General features: G+C 42.5%; 1 protein-coding gene and 1 long non-coding RNA gene across 3 annotated transcripts in view; one reads left to right on the forward strand and one right to left on the reverse strand.

The window, feature by feature from the left end:
- The window catches only part of LOC146768119 (uncharacterized), a 35721-nt gene extending 17528 nt beyond the window's left edge, over positions 1–18193 (reverse strand). Inside the window, exon 1 of the long non-coding RNA XR_014953210.1 lies at positions 18075–18193. This is a non-coding gene — a long non-coding RNA (uncharacterized LOC146768119). The remainder of the gene's footprint in view (positions 1–18074) is intronic.
- ITGB1 (integrin subunit beta 1) overlaps positions 17300–20425 on the forward strand; it is a 43323-nt gene continuing 40197 nt past the window's right edge. For both annotated transcript variants that reach the window (XM_021542964.4, XM_085572970.1), the window contains exon 1: positions 17300–17457. In XM_021542964.4, coding sequence (XP_021398639.1) covers positions 17449–17457 — 9 coding nt within the window. In that variant the 5' untranslated portion in view covers positions 17300–17448. The remainder of the gene's footprint in view (positions 17458–20425) is intronic.

Here is a 20425-nt window from a genome sequence, read left to right on the forward strand (position 1 = left end):
AGTTTGCTGTAAGATCTGCATATAACTAATGGAAGCATATAAATAATTCTCTCATTTTTTATAAATACTCATTTTTTTAATGCTACTTGGAACTGTAGTTGCTAATTTTGTATTTGTTGCTTGAAACGCCTTTTTAACATCATCACATCATTAATCACATCAAATTAATGAAGAGTGATTGCAAGCTTCCAAACAGCATGGGAACGCTTGAAGACACCTGTCTCATACACAAGGACAGACAGTGAGAAGGAACTTCAGGGACAAGGATCCTCTGCCTGGGACCAGTTGAATGCTGATCCACTAATCAGAGACACACTAATACCTGCACCTGATGTTGACCTGTTCCAGTTGTACTGGACCGATGGGAAGTGACTGAGACATTACTTCTCAAAGGCATTCCTTGACAAAGGCATTGAGGTCTCTGAGCCAAAATCCTACCAGCCTGTCTGAAAATGCCCTTGGGGTTTTCTTGCATCTGTAGCACATACACACCTAAGTATTTCTCACTAACATTCTATGGTAAATCTTGAAAATTGATAGTAGGAACTTAGTAGAGCATATTTTAATAAAACTAGAGATAAATTGAATGTTCATATTTTAACTAACATTTTTTCTCTAAACATATGGTATTATTCTACTCTACATTTTGTTCTATCTACTGTACAACAAAAAGTAAAAAATGTGAGTTGATCACAGTCCAGAGGAAAAAAGAGCAGATTGGAAACAGAAGCAGTGTGATCTAGGCTGTACACTGGCAACAGACTTCAGGCTGTAAATTGCAAGCAGTAAAAGAACATGCAAAAGCTGGTTGTGGTGGATTCCTCATCAGCTGAGGCTTTCAAGCAAAAAGTGAAAAGCTCTCTGAAAGATATGCTTTATTCAAATAGGCATTTATGCAAGGCTTGTGTTATGTAGGAGATCATCTAGTTTGATCTTAAGGATCCCTTATGGCTTTACAGTCTATGAATAAAGAGCCTCTTTCACTATAAGAGACTCAGCATTTCAGCTACTTTGGACCCAACGTGGTGTAAGCAGGACTGCTACAAAGCACGAATTGTGTCAGATACTTCTAATGCTGTGAAGGCCCCTGCAGAACACAATGGGGGACAAGTGTGTGAAAGAAGTCCTTTCAGTGCCTCATCAGGTCAGTTGTTTGAGCACAAAGCTGGGCTGAGTAAAGAATTACAGTATCTTACTTCTCACATTATGAATCTCTTTTCACTGACATATCCACAGACCCATTAAATTTGATCTTATGGCCACACAAACATGAAGTCTTCAGTGATTGGTGAGAGGTGTACACGTCTTCTGTGTTGCCATTTTATGTGATCATTACTGTTTGGAGAGAAAAAGAGCAATTCAGAACAGAATTAAACATGGTGTATGAGAAAATATTTCACACTCAAACACTCAGAAAACTGACTTCTTTTAAAAAAGATAAAATAGAAATACTGACAGGTTGTCCACTCTGAATTCCAAATTAGAGACAATTTGCTCCACTATTAGAAGCTATCAGTAATAGGGTCTAGACAATGGAAGAACTGGGTTATAAAAAGGGATTACATCTGACAAACAAAGACACACTGTTTCTTACTATAAAAAAGAAAACCATTTCATGGATATAATCAGCAACAACTTGATTTTAGGAAGCCTTTGAAACAGGAACTGAGATATGTTACATGGTATTTGGCTTGAAGAAACCCCAGAAGCTCAACTGTAGCTTCTGCAGTAATTTTGGCTGATGCGCAGAAATGCATAAACAAGCTCTTCCCCAGCTACTTCAGATATTACAAGGAACATAACCATGACACCACAGAGCTCATCTCCAGTTAACCACAGAGCCTTCCCAGCCTTCCTAGATGCCTACTGCAAACCTTTCCATGTTTCATTTGGCCATTGCTAGAGAGCCATCAGTAACTAAGCTAATTTCTACTGGAAGCCAGTTCAGATCATTTTTCATTTAACACCAGTTACAGCAGTAAGCAAAAGACAGGCATACTCATAGTAGCTGGTGAAGGAAACCAAAATAATTCTGAGTAAAATAATTATGAGGTGAAAGAAAGAACAGTACACATCAAACAGGAAAATTGTTATAAGTCTTATTTTAAGTATTTGTTAAAGATATAAAGAGGGATAAACACTACATTTTGAAAGGAAAATTATACTGATTTAGAACGGGTTGCATATCTCCAGTTCATATAAAACACCAGCTATTTCTGGAATGTAAAAAATATTTCAAGCAGAAATATTTACTCCCACAATCCACTCTCAGAACTCAAGTTCTTGTCTTGTTTACTGGAGTAAACTTCAGTTCAAAGGTTACTACTCGATGTCCTTCAAAAGTAAGCATATTATACACATCCTTTTTGGTTTAGGCTAGCTTCATGGGGGTTTGTGTTTCTCCTGCTCATTAACTAGGGATAAAGGCCAAAGTCCTCAGTTCAGCCAGGCAGAAGCTAGGAAGAAGCAGAAGAGGAATGAACCCAGTTCAGGCTGGATTTTAAGCATGTACATTCTTTCTCTCTCCACCACATCTTTTTCCCCTCTTGCCAAGAGTGCCACACCATTTCATGAGTAAGAGCTTCCTTTCTGTTTCTGCATCCTCATTTCCTGCTGCTTCCATCCTGTAAGTCTCCCTCAGGATTTTCTAAATTTTTCCGCTCAGGCTGGGAGAATGCACTGAACTGATGAAGGAGGAACTGATGTGCAAGAAAAATAGAAAAGAAAAAGAGAAAGAGATGTGAAGATATGGAAAAAGGGAAGAAAATATGTCCCTCTGTATGCCAAGGCTCTAAGGTGGGTTTAATGAGTAACTAAGAAGTACAACTGTGAGTGCTGGCCTTGAGAAGCCTTCATTAGATATAATTTCATGTCTTAAAAAGAGATAATTTTATAGTATGGCTGCATTTCCAACACTGTGTGTATTTCTGATCCCTCAGTGAATAAAATGAATGCCTAATGTACTAAAATTCATGTAACACTGCCTCAGAAAGCAATACAGAGATTGCTACTGGTCTCATACCTTCATCTCAGCAGTGCAGACTTCATATAATTTCAAATACATTCCCTAAGTAAGTTATAGGGTTGAGATATTCCAGTTATAATTTTTAAAAATAGAAAGCCAATGTTTTTTGCACATGAGAAAATAAATGTCCAAAACGAAAATAAAGTGTCCCCAAGCAGTTTTCTGTATAGCTTCTGTACATAAGTCCCATAACAAGACAACAAACATAGGTTTGGGGCTTGTTTTGCATGGTCCTGTAATCATCTGGTTTGCAAAAGCTTCTCATTTTCCTAGAAAGGGACTTAGAGGCCAAACCACAAACATATTCAAGAGCCAACCATTTTCAGAGAAGTTACTTGAAAAAATTAAGGGGAAGGGCAGTTTCTTCTCTCCTCAAAGATCAGATTAGTCAGGCAGACAAGTCCATTCTGGTAAGGATGCCTGAACATGCACCAGCAACTTGTGTACCTGATGCTGGGCTGGGGAAGACTCTCTGAAACCACTGAGATTCTCTTTTACCAGCTAAGAGGCACTTCTGCCACTTTTTAGAACAGGACAAAGACATTGAATGGGAAAGATGAAGCAGATGGGTGATTTTCATCAGCAATTAAGTCTCCCAGAGCTCCAGATCAAACCCCTGAACACCCAGGATGGTGCTACCTGCACACTCAGTGGATACAAGGTGAAGCTGGGTCTCTTGGCACAGATCTTACTCTGCAGCCAGGTAAGTGGCTCTGCAGAGCTCTCCAGGCACTGGAATTCCACAGTCCTATGTCTCCAGGGTTCATCTTTACACACCCAATTGCAGATCAGAGCTTCAGTCTACAGATCTCTCAGGGCATGGGTGAACATTTCCCTTCAGTCTTATTTTTCTGTCTGTAGACTTCCATCATACAAATGACACCAATATCAAATTTGTTTCTTCCTAAAGAACTTCAATCATGATTCTTGGGTCACCTTTTCCATTCTTCTAATGCATTCTTCTATCCGCAGAATTCCACAGAACTTTATAAATGATGAGACAAAGGAGTTTTATTTCTGGAGTTTAGTCCACAAAGCATTAAACCTTGGAGGTTTTTTCCTTGTATTTGTCCAAAAATACATTTTTGCTCTGGTTTTAGTTATTCTTGAGTCTAGTAAAAAGTCTTGGATACTTCTGACAAATTCCTCTCCTTCCTTATGTCAGTGTCCTTTGAATACTTTGTCATGGTTTGACGCTGGCACAATGCCAGTGCCCCCATGAAAATGTGATCCCTCCCTTGAATGCTGTGAAGTGGAATCTAGAACAGAGCTAAGCAGGCCCAACTTGTAGAGGTTAATCCTCCTCCTCCATTTGCTAACCAAATTCTGCATATTTAGATTGTTTAATTTTCTTACATAGATTGGAAAAAAAAAAACTTAGCAGAGAGATAGAAATTTCCTCAGAAAATTAAGTGCCTATAAAAATGTGCAGAGGAGAGAAATCTGCTAAATGCCCTCACAGACACAAAGGCTCCAAAATCAGCTGAGGACGTGGTAAGCAGCAGAAAATGTATCCGGAAGCAAGTCTACAGGAAGAGTGAATATTTTATTGCTCAATAGCAGAAGAGGCTTCAGTAAGACCTTGTACACTAAAAAACTAAGAATGATCATAGTACAGCAACCTGATCTGTTTTGTGTGTCCAGCAATGACCAATAACCTTGGGAAGAACCATAGCAGGCAGGCACTGTCACCTCCCTCAAAGTCCTGCTCCAGAGCCATCTGGCCTAGGGTCACAGTTCCTGCTCCTGCTCCTGCCAGGGAAAGGATGCTGGCAAGTTCCAGCAAGCTGATACCTCCACCACAAATTTTATGAAGGGTCAGAAAAGTGAAACTCTGCTTACAAGCCCCATTAAAATTATTATTTAAGCTAAAACCATCCCAAGGTCACACTAAAAGATAGTAAAAGATAGTATCTCCTATCTCCATGCTTGGTGCCATAGCCAAAGATAAGACAGAGCTATTTATAACATCATTTCTGCAACCAAGTTTTGTCAAAAAAAAAATCTGCATTCTTGAATGTGAAATGGTCTGTCTGGAATATCTCTTACTTGGCAGATCTTCAGCAGAGCAGGAGTTTCTGAGGAAGCCCAGCAGATGTTACAGCCCTGAGATCAGGTACAGCTCTGAGCTGGGAGACAGACAGGTCCAGCAACTTCTGGCTCACAAAAATGTTTTCAGACTAAGCTGGAGGGGGGCGGGGGGGGGGGGGGGGGAATGCTTCTTTTTTTTTAATATAGATGCATTGCAAATGGAAAGTCTTCATTTTAATGTGTTGCAGTAAACTCAGTTGATGCTCAGCCCTGAAGTACATTTCTCCATTACTGGACTCAATTTAGTGCAGCAATGAATAAGAATACTAGAGTTTCAGGTCTGTTGGTACTATTTCAATTTTCTTTCATAGTTTTATTAGAAAACTATGGGAGAAACATGATTCCTTTCTTCTTGGTCAAGAAAACAAGAGACAGAAGGACAGACCATGCCAGCTGTGCCTTTTCCCTATTCTCTAGTAGAAGATTAGTGTTTTTGTATACTAAACTCAAGTGCTTTTAATTCTCTTCAAAAAGCTGCTGCCTTTTTTCCCTAATTATTTGTGTGTGACAAAGGACAAAGTCTGACCTGTTTTAATGAAATCCTGTTTTAAAAATATTTTAGCAATATTTTGTGGGAAAAGAAATCATAATGTAACCACTCTTTTAACAGTCTTAAAATGAGACAATCCCACATGAAGCAACGCTGCCCTGCCTTGCAGAATCATTACCCAGAGGAAAAGCACACCACACCTATTGTACAGTTTATATCTTCAGAGGCCTCTGCCAGGACCTTCAGGGTGTTATTTTCTCTCACTGTTCTATAGAACTGAGGAACACAAAAAATAAGAACCTAGTTCTAGGTTATGAAAACAGAAACTCAAAACACAATAAAACACAGAATAATCTATTTAAGGTAGTAGAAGAAAATTGGGTTTGTCATGTGAAATAGAATTGTTCTAAAGCATTCACATTTCTCTTTTTCTTTTCTTTATACAGGAATTATGTCAAATACATACTCTGACTAAGATATCAAATCTCACAAGGGACTCTAGATTTAGGAGTTCAGAATAAAATGAACCCATCATTTGCAAAAAGAGCTGCACAGGATATATTGCAAAAATCAAAACTATCCTTGATTTTGACTAATTTCCCTTTTTAGTATTGCAATTTAGGTGAGTCTATGAGGCCAATGGACTATAGATTAACAGGTTTACCAAACTATTACAACCAAACTGGTAATTACTAATGGTCATCCCTTCTGAAGAAAGTTCATGGACTTGTAAAAGACCTAATGAAAATTGTCCACACAGTAGAAATGTGAAGGAAAAAGCCTGGACGTCTGTCAGGGAGGAAACCACAAGATTTACACTTTAATAGATCCACTGGTTACAATGGAGATGTGGATGAGGACAACAGCTGGAATCAGAGCTGACAACACCACAGTTTCCATGGAGTTTCCACCACATCCTATTATTTATTCAGAAGCTATTTTCCAGGAAAACAGCCAGCCAGCTCGTGAAAGTGTTTTCAATAAAATAATTTTCAAAGGATGGTGGAACAATAGAAGAAGCAGACCAGAGAACAGGTGGCCAGGCTTTTCTTTTGGGTTACCCAATTTGCATGTTTGAATAATAATTTCAAATGGGTGGTACTATATTAGAAAGCGGTATACATGCAGTATCTCAATTTTGCACAGCCAAATTACATTTTTACACTACTGGCTCATTTTTTAGCCCAGTTAACATGGAAACATGAAAGTTTTTTCATCTCATCACTAGAAGCAGGTCTATCTATGTGTGTCCCAGAGTGTTTGGACCCCATTAGTGGATTTCTAGCAAATGCAGAAAGAGATGAGATGTGAATATTTTTGGTTGCCGGATGAATATTTTTAACAGAAGAATGTATTTTCAACTGGAATTGGCCAGCAGCACCAGTAGCCAAAAGTACTGCAGCAGCTGAGCATCTGGAAAAACACTCAAGGACAGGCACAATGTTTAGAGCAGCAGCAAGGCTGACAGCAGCAGCCTGGGATGAGGGTTTGTGGGGTGGCTGACCTGGGGTGGGACTTGGGGCACCAGTAGAAAAAGGGTTGTGAAACAAAAAGCTTTGGCAGCTACCATGGGACATTTCCTCGCTGAGATATCTCAAGCCATGGGGCCTAATATGAAGCAAATGGCATAAGCCCAGGGCTGCTGAGCCATGCCAGCAGCACAGCACCATCCTTCATGCTGTCAGGAACAGGGTGCAGCAGCCATAAGTACTGCAGTCTGCATGCTGCTGCCCAGACACCCCACAGGAGAAGGGAAGGACAGTTTAGCTGGAAAATAATTTTTGATACCAAATTCAAATACTGCCATAGGTCATTTAAAAAGCAAGTAAACCATAAAGATACAAGCACTTAGCAGAAGGGGCTTCACTAGTTTCTCATGAGCCCACGTGTTCACTAAGGCTCATGTTTTCCCCAGAAAAGTCATGAGCAGCAGTGGCATCTCAGGGTCATACAGCAGCATAAGTTAGAGCAATTACCTATCCAAAATCAAGAGTGACAAATCTTACCTATTTCTAGAACAAATAGGTACACCAGTGGGGGTATGAACCATGGGAACTTAAATGCTAATAAGAAACTTGTTCTCTTCTCAGAGAATATAGTATTAACACTGCTAAAGAAATCAAAAGCAGAATTATTTTTGTCCTGAATTTAGCCCATACAATTTAGCCTATAAAGTTTTAAGAAATCAGTAAATATCTACTTCATATAGATGATTTATTTAAATTTACTCAATCAGTATAAATACCAGACAGTATAGAGAATTACCACTCTGATGCAGTTTAAAAAAAAAGATTTTTAGTGCAGGAGATAAAAACCTTTATAAATCACATACATATGTATATGCATCTATGTGTATGCAAATATATGTACCGACATAAATAGATCAAGATTCAGATTCCACTTACACAATAATTAATCCACCTCTTTTCCCTCACTTCAAGAAATGTAATCATATAAATTTTTTTCTTTTATTTACCAGTACTGGAAAAAAAAAGAAACTGACAGCAGTTGACATCTAAAATTTAAGGAGCCAGAGACCAAAATTCACATTCTTTGCTCAGCCAGGAAAGCACTGTATCATTGAGGGGACCCTCTATCACTGGATATAAACCTAAGGATATGAAACCCTAAATATATTCCACAAGAGTGCCATGCGAGTAAACTGTCAATGAACTCCTATATGGAATTAACTGCATATTGTGTAGTTGGTGGATGAGATTTCCTCTGTCATACAGCAAGGGATTTTCTTTTAGACACGACTGGGATTTTCTTCTAGACATTAATTACCCCATAACTCATTATTTCTTTTACTAGGTGATTCAATGACTTATGTGAAAAGAAAAAATTATTTTAAATTACCTAATAAAAATATTTTAAAATTTAAATTAAATTTCCTGTATCCCAGGAAGAAAGTTTATTTCCGTAAATACCAAAATGCTCTTAAGACAGTAAATCCAGTAAGATAAAGAGAGTAAGGTGATACAAGTAGTTCAGTATATGGATTTATCAGTGCTGTGTCATCTGGTTTTACTTCAACAACTGAATAAGAGCAAAGGACAAACCTTCTCCTGCGGTGAAGTGTCACAAGTCTGCACCTTTTCCCACAAGTGACTCAAGTTCCTGTTTGAACTTAGAAGTCATGGCTGAGAGTATGACTAAAGCAAAAATGTCCAGACAACAAGAATGCCAACCTTCATTTTCACTTCAGTCCCATCCTTTCCCAACCAAAAATAAAAATGCCTCCAAACAAAAATTATGCCACTTGTATTCAGTTTACCTCCAGTAAAAGGATGAGGCGCAGCAGATAAAACTGTTACATAAATATCCAAGGTCTGCCTGGTATAATTAAATTTTAAATAAGGAAGAACAATCAAGTCACTTGAAAGCCTTAAGTATGTTGTATAAATAACCTGCAATGCTATCCAGAATCAGCTGAGCTGTAAGAATCATCTGCCCCAACCATGAGTCAGCTTGAGTCAGTTCACTGTACTTTTATGGTACTTTCAAAGGCAGAAAATACATGTCCCAGCAGCATGAAAGAAAGCTCTGAAATGTGAAACAAGTATTTGGTGGGAAGGTGTTCTCTATATAAGATGGTAGTGAAATTAGTGGAATAAATAAAATGCCAGTATACTTAACATTTCTGTCTCTTTATTTTTAGCCCAAACAGAGGACTGAAATCAAAGCATGAAATGAAAAGCAAATCATGTGCTCTTAAAGGCCAAACAATTTTAAACTCTCTGTGAACTACTCCTTCTGCACAGCAATTTTCCAACTGTGCAAAGCATCTCTATGGCAATATGGATTCAGTAAACAGGGAATGCTTCCAGCTGTTTGCATCCCTCCCACTCCCAGAATGCATAACATCCTGGCTGGTAGAAGTTATATTTGTGTTTAAACATGATAAGGCTGATTTACATTAGAGGAATGTTTCTGATCAATCATTTGTGCTGAATAGCCAGTGACTAAGTGGAAATGTTTCACAGAGAAGAACTGAGTAAGAAGTTTATAAAACCTCAGGACGTGGTTGCAGCTTCTAATCTACTTAGCAGAGAGCTCACAACTTCCTGCGGCTGCCTGCACGGGGCACGCACACATTTCTCCCAGTGCTCAGATCCATTATCCGTAACTGGGGAACAGAAAAGGGAGGGAGGGCTCTCCACACCCCACTTTGCCCATGGAAAGTTAAGTGCCAAGTACAAACTGGTTGTTACAGTCAAGGGAGAGAGATGCAAGACTTCTCAGGCACTAATCTTCAGGCAGCATGAACCATTGTGTCCACTGCCTGGAATCTAAGGAGCTGCCTCTGGCTGGGACAGACCTTGGGGAAGGTTTGGTGCTGGCTGCTTGCAGGATGGATCATGGATTGGGTTTCTTTGTCAAGCTCTCAGTAGCAATGGGGCCAGTGGAGCTGTGGAAACCAGCAGAGGTGAAGAGCTGCTTTTACTTTAGCAAGCTGAGAATCCACGGGCCTGAGTACAGCAGATGTGTTCTTGAGGACGCCTTGCAGAATAGTTTTATAGTCCACAAATAGATATTTACATCAGTATAACATGTCTGCTTTGATATGGGAAAAATAATAAAAGAAATTAAATTAAAATACAGTGTTAGTCTTTTATGATGCTTTCATAAAGAAAAAAAATAAAAGGAGGGGATTTTGGACAAAAATGCCACTTTTATTTTTTAAAGACTTATGCTGTCAAAAGATAAACAAAATGGATATGTTTCAAAGCTAATTTAATATATACTATTAATCATGGCTTTTAAACTTAATCTGTCAGATCTGCTTAGACAATGACATTAGATAGCACAGACCAATTTTAATTTGGATTTACATGTCATCTCACAGCTATGTCACCTAAGTTAATTATTTAAATTGAACAGCATCTTCTTTTTATTTTACAGCTTTTTACAAATCTCAGTTCTAAGAAATTTATTAATATGACTTCAGCAACGTCCCCATAAACCTAAAAAAAATAGTATGTAAGTATTACTGCCTTCAGTCAAGGCCAAATTTCTGTTTATAACCTCATTTTGCCTATTATACAGCTTTACTATATTAATGCATCAATCAGGCTGAAGCATCTAAGAAAAAAATTTTCCTGAAGTTCTGTGTTTTCCTTTGGAAAGTAAAAACAGATATGCCATTGTCAATAGTTTAAAACTAAGATACAAAAAAAGAAGTTAAAATAATTTCTGCAACTCCCCATCCTCAGGGCAAAGGTCTTAAAGCCATTAGAGACATCCCTGGCCTTTCTTACGACAGCTTTGTAAATCAGGCTACTTAATGAGACTGGATACATATATCTGATATAAACTAGAATTTGACATTTTCCAAAACTTTGTTCATAGCACGCAGACTCCAATCTGAAAGTAGCTTGGTGGATTTTTCTTGGAACCTGCAGGTTCATTTTCAGAGGACATTGTGTGCCTCAACAGCTCTTGGAATTAATCTTTTCTGAATGGGAATCAGGGACAGATCAGTGCAGCAGGAATGTGTAAGCAGGAGGGTGTATGTGCCACTGGCAAAAGGAACAGCCCAGAGCCCACACTGCAGACCAGAAAAAGAGGACTGTTCAAAGCAGGTGAGGAAATCTGAAGGATCACAGATGAAAACGGGGAGAATAAAAGGGAAGGACAGGGAAAGATGGAGGGTGGATCATATATGGTACAAGATTTTTTGTGATACAGACACCAGACAAGCAAAGAGAATTAAAATTTATGTTTACTAGTCTGAAGACAGTTTAATTTTAGCTAAACCTCAGCTACAGCAGAAAGCAATGCCACATAGTCAAGTATGTGGTTACAGAAAATACCACAGATCCTGGGTAAGCTGTGAGGCAAAAGGCTGAAAGCCAAATGCCTTTCTATCCTCTGAGCAATGGGACATCCAGGATGGCCTACTTGTGCATCAGAATAATTGTAACTTTAAAATACATTTTTAACCTGTACTAGAGTGATCAATTTACCTCCTTGCAACGTTCAACCTTGTTCTTTTTGAGCTTTTCTCAAAATTGTTTGTGAATCTCTCTGTTGTATGTAAGTTCATCAACAATTATCTTCTCATTTTCATTCCTTGTTGGTTCATTACCCCCGTCTAAAATAAGAACTTTGTGTTTTTAAATTCTTTGGCCAGAATTTACTGCCAAGGATACTAGCAAACTACAATATTCCCTACCTGATGATGAATTTCATTTAAGAGCCTGAACCTGTAGACTGAGAAACTCTATTCTTTGTTTGATGAGGCCTGTGAGATACACAGATTATTGCTGCAAAATAACTGCAACTGCTGTCAGAATCATAAAGAAGGCAAGAAAAGCTGGGTGAATAGACAACAGGAAGTCAGAATTGCTTTGTATTAGACTCTGCTTAGATGACAAGGTAGTGGGATAAATCAATATTCAAGCAAAATTGCTATTAAGGTCTAGACTTGATCTCTTAAGAAAAAGAATATTGATGACAGTTGTTCTAGAAAGATGACATCATATGGGGATCATTGAGAGTGCACAAGTGAGATTCTGGCTGTAAATCTCTGGCATCTTCATCCAAACATCATTACTGCCAAAGCATTTTAGATATAAACCATAAAAAAAAAAAAAAAACAACAAAAAAAACCCACAAACAAAAAAAAAACCCTTTTTAAAAAAGTCAATGAAATTATTTGAAGAAACACAGTCATGAAAATAACTTCAGGTGTGTAGTAATGGGGAGGATAAATTGGGAGTTTCAAAACAATCTCAGTATAGGACTCTTCTACTTGACAGAAATGGTATTAGAAAAAAATATTCTGTCTTTTTTGCCATTGTTTTCTACTAGAACAGCCAACCACCTCATACAATAGTCATTCCATTTGTCCAAATCTCTTTTCCCAGTGGTACCATTACTATTTATTTACTTCAGACTATTTTTGTGGTTTTTTCTTGCCTACTAGTCTTGCTTAAAATGTTCTGTTCTCCACATATCTCCTCTTTCCCCTATATATCAATGAACATTAAATCTGTCCTTATTCCTTCTCTCATGACAGACTCTCAGTACTAGCAGACTGCTACCATCTCCAAATATTTCTGCAGCTTAGACCAAAATCCTCCTTTCTCATTTCTATCCTTCTACTCCTCTGTAAAAGTTTAAATTTCAGTAATTTTTATGCACTAACAACTACTGCATTGAGCTTAAAATGTTGCAGGATGTCCCTCTGGGCAAAACTGAAGCTGAAGAATTCTTCAAGGAAAGCTCTTGCAATCGTCCTTGCTCATTTCTTTGGGGACAGTGGAATTCATTTTTCCCCTGAATGAGCATGAGCTGCTTGTCTAAACAGTGGGAATCCCCTGAGAAGGAGGGAACAGAATATGCAGGCACGTGATCTCAGAGTCTCACAGAATAAAAGCAGCACATGGTAAGAATTAATAACTGCTGAATCTCAGAAACTTACTGTGCATTCAGAATTACCATCCTTTGGGGATATTTTTAATCTCCCAAAGGCATTTTTCCTTGGGTAATTAAACACTAAAATATCTTCAAGCCTGAAGTTTTAAGATCTAGTTCTCTAGAAAACACTATTCATTTCAAGCAACAAAAGGAGCTGGTGCAGAAGTTCTCTGCCCTGTGTTATCATGAGTATGAGTGCTTGAACATAAATCTCAAAGACTTTAGTCTCTTCACTTAACTCCTGCTCACTTCTTTACTTTGGAACATAGGAGCAACTTGTAGTTCATGCCCAAGGATGAAAAAGGATTCCTGCCTTGCTTATTGAGGATCAAAATATCTTATAGAATTTCTGCATAAAACAAACCCTCTTCACAATGACATAGGAGTCCCACAAAAGTGCCTTGGAAGATTTAAGTCCATGTGGCAAATGAGAAGGAATGTGTATGCTAATGGCAGCAGGGATTTTAACAGCAACAGCTCAGCCTACCCAAACATACACACAAGAGGGAAGAGCAGCTCTTCAGCTGAAGGAAGTGCAGAAAATGAGTCAGAGGAAGCATCAGAAGGCACAGTGCAGCTGTAACAAAAGCTGTCCCCCAGTCCCTCTGCTCCAGCAGCCTGCTCTGTGCCAGCAAGGGCAGAGTCCCACCAGAAGGGCCATGGTGACCTCCCCTTTCTTCTTTCCTGACAGCCACAAGTTGCTTTTTAAATGCTGGTGAGCTGAAGGAAGGGCTTGGTGGACTCTGACCTTTTCAGGCTCATGTTAAACACAGGACTGTCGATTGAACAAAGCAGAGATCTAAGCACTGATCATAAACCAGGTGTTAATATATCAGCTCTATTGCACCTAAGTGCTGCACATTGCTCCCATGAACAGCAGGCAGACAATCCTTCAAAGCAAACCTTTGCCCACAGGATACAATCTCTGGCAATCTCCTGGCTGAACATTTGTGACTCACTTCACTCCTTGTGTGGAGCAGGAGAACATGGCTCCAGTGTAAACACAGCATTCCATACCATGGGCACACTGTACAGGTCTGACAGGCTGCCTCCAGAGAAGTGCTGCTCATTCCTCATGAGGAGCCAAATAGTGGCTGTTATCTAAAGCAATGACACAACCGTTTAGCACCATCACTTCCTGTACTAAGTGACCCTTCTAATAATACTTTCTCTATGAATCTTGTGTCCAAGCCCTAACATCTCCTCATCCTCCACACTGGAAGCCAGAGCCCAGTGCTGACCAGTTGCCAGTGAGGTCTCAGTGCTCACTGTGCCCCTTGGTGACTGCACAGCTGCTTCTGGAATAAAACAGCGGCTGAAGCTGCTGCTGCTGCTCTGCTCCAAGGTCAGGCCAGGAAAACTGGGTGCTCCCGCAGCCAGCTCAGCCCAGGTGGCTGCAGTCTGATGTGTTCCCAGGAGACCTGCTTTCTTTTGCTGGCTTCATTGCTATCCTTGGGAAAATGACTTTGACTTCCTCTTTTCTCTCCCACCCTTTATCTATCTAGTAGAGTAGAAGCATTTTGAAGAGGCAGGGAAGGAAAAGAAGAGGGGTGGAAAGGGAAAGTACTCTGCTGTCAGTAACAAAGTTTGTTGGGGAAGTGGAGCAGTACAGATAAATTATCGCTCCCTGGGGCAGAGGTGAGCAAGATACCTAGCACACTATAAAGAAGTAAAGGTAGAAGTTTTAGTGGCTGGTGAGATTACAAAGTTGCCTAATGGGTGCCCTGATGGGAGGCATTTGCATTTGGGTATTAATGCGCAAACCATGCACATTAAAACACATCCTGTGTTTCTTATCACTGAGGCCCCAGTTGAAAAATATCTCCCTCTAAACCCTTTGCAAGGTGCAGGAGTGAAGAAGATGCTGGAGAACAGGCTGACAGCTCCCTGGCTGTGTGGGCTTTAGTAAGTCAGAGTTCAGCAGCTTGGCAGCAACATGTGGCAAACGGGAAACTGCAGCCAAGGAAATACCCTGATAACTGGTTAGGAGATGCTGCAGTTTCTCCTACCAACCAGTTCCTGCTTCTCTGGAGGCAGTGGCTCCTGAGGTACCCAAGTGGCCCCCTCACTCCAGAGGTTCCCAGCCAGGCACTGGGAGGGATTGCAATAGAGATGCCTGGCACAGGGATATTCAGCTCCAGCCCTGGAGCTGCAGCTGGGCACCCCCAATTTACACATCTGGCTTCTTTACAAAAGCAGCACTGGACACATCAAAACCTGGTTTGGGATTTGTGTTTGTGTAAAAGTTATAAAATCTGTATCTGCAAGATAAGAATTAACCAAACACTTCCCAGCTTCCCACTCAGTCCATGAAAACCCATCTTTTCTTGAGCCCTCCTGTGCAAAACTGCTCACTCACTCTCCCAGATGTCATGTACACTGCAGTACAGAAACACTACATTAAACATTTTGACATCACCTATAATTGTGTCTACTGGCTCAGATACCTCCAGCTCTTTTTTTTTTTTTTCTTTTTTCTGGCATCTTTAGTACTTCACAAGTGTTGGAAAATAACTCATGATTTTCATACCCATCTGTGCTCTCCAAAGGAGACCAGAAAGCAGCCAAATAATTCAGTGGATTTTTTTTTCAGCCATTTTGTGAGACTTTTTCCTGTTGATTTCCTATTGCACAGCACAGCCAGCCACTGGCTACTTGACACAATAAGATCTGAGCAGAGCATTGGGTAGCATTTGAACCAGTCTGTTGAGCAGTTTTATTTAGTCTTCAGAGCCAAATTGATCTCAGTAGCACATTTTTCCACCACTTCTTTGAAGTACAGTATAGTGGACAGCTGCTCACTATTTGCATATTTTGGCAAAATCACAGAATATTCTGAGTTAGAAGAAACCCACAAGGATCATCGAGTCCATCTTTTAAGTGAATGGCCCATACAAGGATCAAAATCCACAACCTTGTCATAATTAGCACCAGATGTGCTTTTTCTCCCTGCAATAAAGAAGCAGAGAAGAATACCTTGCATAAAACTAATTTTTATCGCCCAGTACTCAAGTTCCCCACATTTTTTTGCAGACCACTATCCCTCCGGCATTTGCTTTTACTTTGCATTAATTTTTACAATTTTTAAAACTTTGGCTTTCTGATGGCTTTCATTTTTCCTGGCACTATTAATATTACATATTAATTTACCTGTTGAAACATATAGTCCCTGCTGTCCTTATCTCTGAGTGTCAAAGTTGTTTAACTACCATTTCATTTATCCAGTGCTTGCTTTTGATGGGGCTGCTTGGAGCAGTAGTCTGTCATTTCAGTCTCATTTTCCAACACCACTAAAACAGTTTTGCAATTACAGCTGTACCAGCACTAAAAGCTTCTGCTAAAACAGCTGTTAGGAGACTGCGCCCTAAACCACTGCACTGCCCAAGTGGAACACGGGGTTGAATCACAGGCCACACTTGAGTAAACTAGAAACATCATTCCTTTCTTATTCCAAAATGCAGCTAGAAAGCAAGCAGGGGAAAAGTGATTAAAATTATAAACAAGTCGCAGCACTGCTGGTTAAGTTAACCATACAAAACCAAGAACTGACTCAAGCTCCAGTAGCCACACATAAAGACAGTGCTTAGAGCTCTGAGCTGTGAGTTGATAGCTTGTTTCCCAACACCTTACCTTCAATAAGGTGTCGAAAGGCACGCTTTTTCATTTTATTTTTTTTAATCGGTAATTTCCCAAGTACTTATTTTAAGGGGCACTTTAAAATACCAAGAGCATGCTCCTAACACCAGCAGGCTCCGGCCGAGGTATTTGGGGAAAGCGACTTTTTAGCTCGGAGCGAGTGTAGCACCGGACAAACGCACTCATCACTCAGTGACTTCCACTGCTCTTGGCAGCAGCTGCCAGCAAGAGGGGCAGGGATCCCCTCGGCCCAGATTCCGCGCTGTGACCGCGCGTGGAACCAGGCAGGGAGCGGAGCAGGGGAAGAGCTCTGGAAAAGGGCTGGGGTCGAACAGCCTTTCCGCACCGCCGGGAGCGAGCGGACCGCGGGGCAGCCCCAGCCCGTCCCCGCCCACCGGCCCAGCCCGGGGCCGGCCGAGCCGCCGGCAAACCCCGCCAAATAAGGCGCTGGCGGGCGGCACGGATGGAAGCGGGAGGGAAGCGGGCACCGAGCCCTGCCTCAGGCACGGCTCTCCCGTCCCTGCCGCCGCGCCGCAGACGCCTCCCCGGCCCGCTTGACGGCAGCGGGGAGGAATGTGTTTCCGGGGCGGGCAGCGCGGAGCGCGGACCTCCCCTCCCCTCCCCCGCGGGCCGGGCTCCCGCAGCAGCTCCGAGCAGGCGGCGGCGGGCAGCCAGCGAGGAGCGAGCCCGGGCGTCCCGCCGCGCCCAGCCCTGCCCAGCCCAGCCCCGGACGCCGCCGCAGCGAGCCGGGCGGGCCGGAGCGCGCCCGCTGCCCGGAGCCATGGCCGAGGTAACGGGAGGACGGGCGGGGCTCGCAGCCGGCCGGGAGCGAGATGAGCGGTGCCTGCGGCCGCCCCGGGGCTCGGCGCTTCGGGCGGGCTCCGGCGGGCGGCGCGGGGCTGCGGGCGCCGCTTCCCGCGCCGGGAGCCGCCGCCGCCCCGTGTGCGGTGCCTCGGCGCCGGCCCGGGCGGAGGAGGGGGCGCCGCCTCCCGCCGTGCCCGCCCGGCGCTGTGGGCGGGAAGGTGCCGGGCCCAGCCTGCGGCTTCCTGTGGCGGCGGGACGGCGGCCGCGGGCTTCCCGTGCCGCCGGGGCCGGCCAGGCCTTTGTCCGCCCGGGGCCGGCCCTGCCCCGGCGGCGGGGCGGCAGCGCTCTACCCCGGGCGGCGCCGGAGCCCCGTGCCTGTGCCGTGCCCCGTGCCGGCCGCCGCCTCCCGCCGGCGGTGCCCGGGACGGGGGCAGCGCTCGGCTGGGAAAGTTTCGGGCGGCTTCCCGGGAGTCGGGCGAGGGCGGGCGTCCGCAGGGGGAAGGTGCCTCCCGCGGGAAGCGGGCGCCGGAGTTACGGGAATGGGAACGAAAGGAGTGAGGCAGTGCGGGAACTCGAGTACCCGGGGGATTGTCCCGCACATACCTGCAGAAAGCGAGCGCTGAGAGCGGCGTGTGCGCGGTTTGAATGACGGGATGGTCGCAGTGCAGCCTTTGGCTGCTCGAGCCGTCCAGCTGGCTCTGAGCCTCTGTAGCCTGCTATAAACTCGTGTCGGGATGGAGTGGGAATGTGAGGCCTCTATGCCATGTCCCACATGGGGATTTCTGAAAACTCTTACAGCAGTAGTGCAATGCTTTGTCTCCTATTATTGCCTTCAGTTACTGGTTGTTGGAAGGAAACATGGAGCAATGAGAAATTCATTCTGACTCACAGGCCCATGTCAGATGTGTTTATGTTATGGAATAAGTATCTGTCTGCCTGTTAAACTCATTAGGTAGCTTTTGTGACTGTTTATGAAAAGAAGTTGATGAGCGTTCATGTTTGCGTCTTCATTTGTCCTTGATAGAATACAACAGTCCATTCATGCCAGCACATGTGCACATAGCTGTTGGGTGAAAATGTTGATTTTTCTGGTAGATTTGCCATCACCGCTACAGTTCTATTCTTGCCAAGATACACAAACCTTTAGGAGTAACGATTGTCTCCATTTAGATTAGTAGAACCACTCACAATCAATGCTCCTTGTGTGCTGAGGTGTTGATATTAAGCAGGACGTTATGTATGTGGAAACAGATTTAAATAACTTGTACTCCTGGCACACAGATCATTTGGTAGGTGATGGTGGCAGTGTGAGAAAAGTTTTGAGAAATGAGGCAGCTTGGTAGCAGTGAGGGGATTTTGTTGTTCTTGGTTGTTTGTATGGGCCTTTTTAAAGTAGTATTATACTACTAAAAAGATGTAAATTAGACTAAATTAAACAAGACTAAGAGTAGCAAAGACATTCATTGTCCACATCCGTCCCAGCGATGAAACCGATGATTCATTCTCCTGTCACAAAAAAATATTACTTGCCTCTGGGTAATGATTAAGTAGCATTTTGCAAGCTCACCTAAGGCTCTATTTATAAGGATTGCAAAAACAGTGAGCCATTGGCAATAGATTGGCAAGACAAGACAAGTTTAAGATGTGAACACCTTCAACTTTTGTCCTTTTCAGAGATGTTTCAGCTGAAAGGTTAAAAGCTGACAGGCATGCATAATCTTACCTTAACCAAAGTTGGAGCTGCTAAGTGCTGTATCTGTTTGCCAGCCACATGATAAATGAACCATATTTATTTAAAAATGAAATGTCAGCAGTTACAACTCCGCTGTTCTCTGTGGGTGCAGCCAGGGAGCTCATTCTGCTCTCTCTGTTCAGTTGTCTGATCTGTACCATGTCCCCAGTAATGCCCACCCTTGTAAAGGACTGATTTGGAGGGATGCTTGTTGCTCTAAGAATGTGCATGAATTTTTGATGGGAGTGCAGAATTTTAGTGTTTTGTCTTGAGTATTTTAAATTACTCAAGCGGTTAGCCTTACACCGCTTCCTTTGGGAAGTGATTCCCAAAGCTGAAAAAAAACTGTCTGAGAACTTTTCCTGCTGTTCTTTCTTCCTGATTCGTGATTTCATTCCTCTCTCTAAACCATCCTCTCTCTACCTCTCATTGGGTAGTTCTGCTGTAGTTCAGATATTAAAAAAGCTTGTTTGCTGTAGCAGCAGCTCAGGAAGTAGATAACTGGGGTAGCAGAAAGGCGAACTTGGGGAGAGCCGTGCACACATGGGGTGGGCACATGCTGTGGTCTCCCTTGCCCTGAATATAATTCCCTTGCTGCTGCTGGTATGAGTGCCCGTCAGTTGTTTGTAAATAGTTGTCATGCCTGCCTTTCCACCCAGTCTCGATTTAGCTGAGTGATGTGATGCACACTTAGCCAGCTTCTCATCAGTCTGCTGCAGGCTTCGTGCTTGGCTGTGGCTCTTGGTACTGAGACAGGGTACTGCAGCTGTGATTGCTCAGCAGGCTGTTAAGTACTTTGTCTTGATGGGACCCTTTTGGTAAGTAAAGGCTCTAGTTCTGCATGAGGCTCCCTTCCCTTCTAGTGGACAGCCTTGCAGGGTCCCTGTTGCTCCTCTCTTGCACATGGTCCGAGGCCTGAGTGTCTTTAGTGTGGACCTGCTCATGGTGCAGGTGCAGCCTTTGCTTGTGTCCCTGTCACTGCTGCACAGGAGGTGGATGTGTGACTGTGCTACTTTCTCTGGTAGTTCTCTTCACGTGGTGTGGAGAGTGGATATGTGGAGGAAGGCTGGATGGAGCTTGCTGGCCATTGGTATACCTGATCTTTCTCTTCCTCCTCATTCCTTTCCGAGTGTGTTTTGTACCCCTTCCATGTAAGACAGACTGTTGTAATCAGTGAGGCATTGCTCAAATGAAGTTAAATCAGTATTAATCACTGGCTTTA

The sequence above is a fragment of the Lonchura striata genome, chromosome 2 (assembly GCF_050655825.1).
Source record: "Lonchura striata isolate lonStrDom1 chromosome 2, ASM5065582v1, whole genome shotgun sequence".
NCBI lineage: Eukaryota > Metazoa > Chordata > Aves > Passeriformes > Estrildidae > Lonchura > Lonchura striata.